Source organism: Oncorhynchus masou, chromosome 30 (assembly GCF_036934945.1).
Source record: "Oncorhynchus masou masou isolate Uvic2021 chromosome 30, UVic_Omas_1.1, whole genome shotgun sequence".
Lineage (NCBI taxonomy): Eukaryota > Metazoa > Chordata > Actinopteri > Salmoniformes > Salmonidae > Oncorhynchus > Oncorhynchus masou.
Genome location: NC_088241.1, coordinates 65,965,500 through 65,969,265, shown reverse-complemented (window position 1 = coordinate 65,969,265; position 3,766 = coordinate 65,965,500). Strand labels below are relative to the sequence as shown.

Genomic DNA, 3,766 nt, shown 5'->3' with positions numbered 1-3,766 from the left:
CACAAGCTTTGATCATTTGAAACAGCTGTGTCGTTTGGGCAAAAAAATCTAAAAAAAGTGGACTCTTTGGTGTCCAGAGGAACGAGTTTGGGAAACATTGCTTTATATTGTCTGAGATGGAATTAAAGATCCAGGAAACCATTTCAGAACATCTGGGAAATTCTACCATAAAATCATTTCCAGATCATTTCCCAGTCATATATTGTTTATCGATGACTAACAAGTAGCAAAGAAGCAACTAGGCATTCCCATTGCCATTGTACAGTAACGCTAGACGAGAGGTCACTCTGGTTTGGAGAGAGAGAGCGAGAGAGAAAGAGAGAGGGGGTGGTTGGGGGGGTTCCTGAAAACACAGTTGCCCTGCTAATTCCAGGACACTTAAATTAACCGGGTGAGAGAGGGGGCAGGTTTCAGTTTTACAGAGACTTGACTTGCTGTAGAGAATGTAAGAGACTACACACTTAGCTCTGAACTAAACTTTAGATAAACTTTAAGTTTACTGGTAAATAAATATTCCTAAACTAAGAATATCATACTGAAATCTGAGTATGAGATGGATCAACTATAGGGACTTTCTAAATATTTTTTTTTATTGTAATTTTGGTTGAAGAAGCACCTGGAGCAGAAGAAGTGGACCGTCTATTTCCCAAACCACCTATACATAGACATCAAAGTAAGAGAGTCTATTGTTGAGGACGTTCAATCATCTCACCTGTAACTCTCCAGCTCTGTCCTGCTACAGGGCACAGGTGAAACAGACATGTCCACCGGCTCAGTAAGCGACGGTGAGGACATTGAGACACGTCACAAACGGACAGACGCTCCGTTCGAAAGCAGTAAAACCAAGCGGAACGTTGCACAGAACCACTACGCCTCCACCGAGTACTCAGATGACGAGTTCGGTAACGACGGAGCTTACGAAGTCGAGACCAAGCGAACACGCATCACTGCTGCCGGAGGAAAACAAGTTGTGAAAGGACGGCAGATACAAAGGAACGCTGCCAACGCCAGAGAGAGGGCGAGGATGAGGGTGCTGAGTAAAGCCTTTTCCAGACTGAAAACCAGCCTGCCGTGGGTACCGGCCGATACCAAACTGTCCAAACTGGACACGCTGCGTCTAGCATCTAGCTATATATCACACCTCCGACAGCTACTACAAGACAACCACTACGAGAGCAGCTTTGTACACCCTGTCAACCTGGTAGGAAGCATTATTTTATTCAAACTTGAGCCTGTAAACTTTGTGCATGAAAGACACACATTTACATTTTTACAATCACCATTTTGGTAATTTAGCAGAGGCTCTTATCCAGACTAATTCCATTGGATGCAGTAGTAGTTGAATGTAAAGTGTTGCATCCATTGCCTTCTGATCTGCTGTATGATGTGGTGAGAGTCAGACCATTTATGAGTCTACGGTGTAACTGAATGCTTCAGAAGGTAATTCACACCCCTTGACTTTTTCCACATTTCGTTGTTTTTCAGACTGAATTTTAAATGCATGAGAATGAGATTTTGTGTCGCTTGCCCACACACACACACACACACACACACACACACACACACACACACACACACACACACACACACACACACACACACACACACACACACACACACACACACACACACACACACACACACACACACACACACACACACACACACACACACAATACCCCATAATATAAATGTGGAATTATATTTTCAGAAATGTTTATAATTTAATTAAAAATGAATAGCTTAAAATGTCTTGAGTCAATAAGTATTCAACCTCTTTGTTATGGCAAGCCTAAATAAGTTCAGGAGTAAACATTTGCTTAACAAGTCACGTAATAAGTTGCATGGACTCAATCTGTGTGCAATAAAAGTGTTGATATTCTTTTTGAATGACTACCTCATCTCTGTACCCCATGCATACGATTATCTGCAATTGAGTTGTGAATTTTCAAGCACAGATTCAACCACAAAGACCAGGGAGGTTTTTCAATGCTTTGCAAAGAAGGGCACCGATTGGTAGATACATATAGATAGTTACAAAAAATGTAAAATAAACATCCGCTGAAAATTCCTTTGAGTGAAGTTATTAAATAGGCTTTGAATGGAGTATCAACACAGTCACTACAAAGATACAGGCCTCGTTCCTAACTCAGTTGCCGGAGAGGAAGGAAACCACTCAGGGATTTTCACCATGAGGCCAATGGTGACTTTAAAACAGTTACAGAGTTTAACGGCTGTGATAGGAGAAAACTGAGGATGTTGTTACTCCACAATACTAACCTAAATGACAGAGTGAAAAAAAAGGAAACTTGTAGAGAATATAAAAATATTTCAAAACATCCGTCCTGTTTTACAATAAGGCACTAAAGTAATACTGGAAAATAAGGTTGGCATAGCAGTAAACTTCATGTCCTAAACAGTGTAATGCTTGGGGCAAATCTAACACATCACTGAATACCACTCATCAAATCTCCAAGCATGGTGGTGGCTGCATCATGTTATGGTTATGCATCCTTTTTGCTCTATGTCTTCATATGTCTTGTATTTTCATTAAATCTATCTCTCTATCTGTCCACAGACTTGGCCATTTGTGGGAGGTAGATCAGAGGACAACAAGGACATTTCTGCAGCCAGACAGTGTGGAGCTACATCATAGGACAGGAGAGACCTCTCTCTGCTGGGACTATCTTCTTCTACCATGGCTGCTGGCACCCTATTCCCTTCATAGTGCACTAAATTACTGCACTATATAAGGAATAGGGTGGATGACATTTGAGACTAATTCCAAGTTGTTGTTTTTTTGTCCTATGTCTAATACTATTAGAATATTTCGTTATTCCATATCGGTGATTTCTTTATGGACTTTAATAGATCATTTTATTGTCGTAAACTTGCCAGGTGGAATTGAGTGTTTCTTTTATATCGAATCAGTGATGAGATGAGAAAACAGGACAGAGGAAAAACAAGAAACTTTAACAGCATTGATGTTATAGACTGGCACACTACACAGTGTACAAAACATTAAGAACACCTTCCTAATATTGAGTTGCCCCCCCCCCCCGTTTCCCCCCCAGGACAGACTCAATTTGTCCGGGGACATGGACTCTTTAAGGTGTGAAAGCTTTCCACAGGCTCCATGTGTTCCCCACAGTTGTGTCAACTTGGCTGGGTGTCTTATTGGGTGGTAGATCAGTTTTGATCCATGAGCGTGAAAAACCCAGCATTTCTTGACACACTCAAACCCGGTGCACCTACTACCATATCACATTCAAAGAACTTCAATATTTAGTCTTGCCCATTTGGCACACATACAAAATCCATGTCTCAATTGTCTCAAGGCTTAAAAATCCTTGTTTAACCCGTCTCCTCCCCTTCATCTACACCGATTGAAGTGACATCACTAAGAGATCATAGCTTTCACCTGGATTCACCTGGTCAGTCTGTGTCCATGGAAAGAGCAGGTGTTCTTAATGTTTTGTCCACTCAATGTATATAATCTATTACTTATAATACAGGGAGGAAATGTTTCCTCCTTTAGCTTGTGGGAAGTTTCACTTCTTTTTTTTACTTTACATTTTACATTTGGGGAAGAAGGAAGTCTCTAATTAATTTATGGGGCAGGTGATGAGAAGGTGTTGTTCATTTTGAGTCTGTCCTCTCCTGCTAACCATGTAATTGCCAGGCTACGATCACTAATTCGGAAGGTTGGTTAAGGTTGTGCTTTGCATGTTTGGTATTCACCTAAAGTCTCGTTCAAGTGTTCGTT

At 41.1% G+C, this 3,766-nt stretch overlaps 1 protein-coding gene across 1 annotated transcript; it reads left to right on the top strand.

Moving 5' to 3' along the window:
• The first annotated feature begins 760 nt into the window (after nucleotides 1–760).
• Nucleotides 761–2,656, top strand: LOC135523226 (musculin). Its single transcript, XM_064949940.1, has 2 exons — nucleotides 761–1,201; nucleotides 2,579–2,656. The coding sequence occupies exons 1-2, from the start codon at nucleotides 761–763 to the stop codon at nucleotides 2,654–2,656; spliced, it is 519 nt and encodes a 172-aa protein (XP_064806012.1).
• Nucleotides 2,657–3,766: the final 1,110 nt, after the last annotated feature.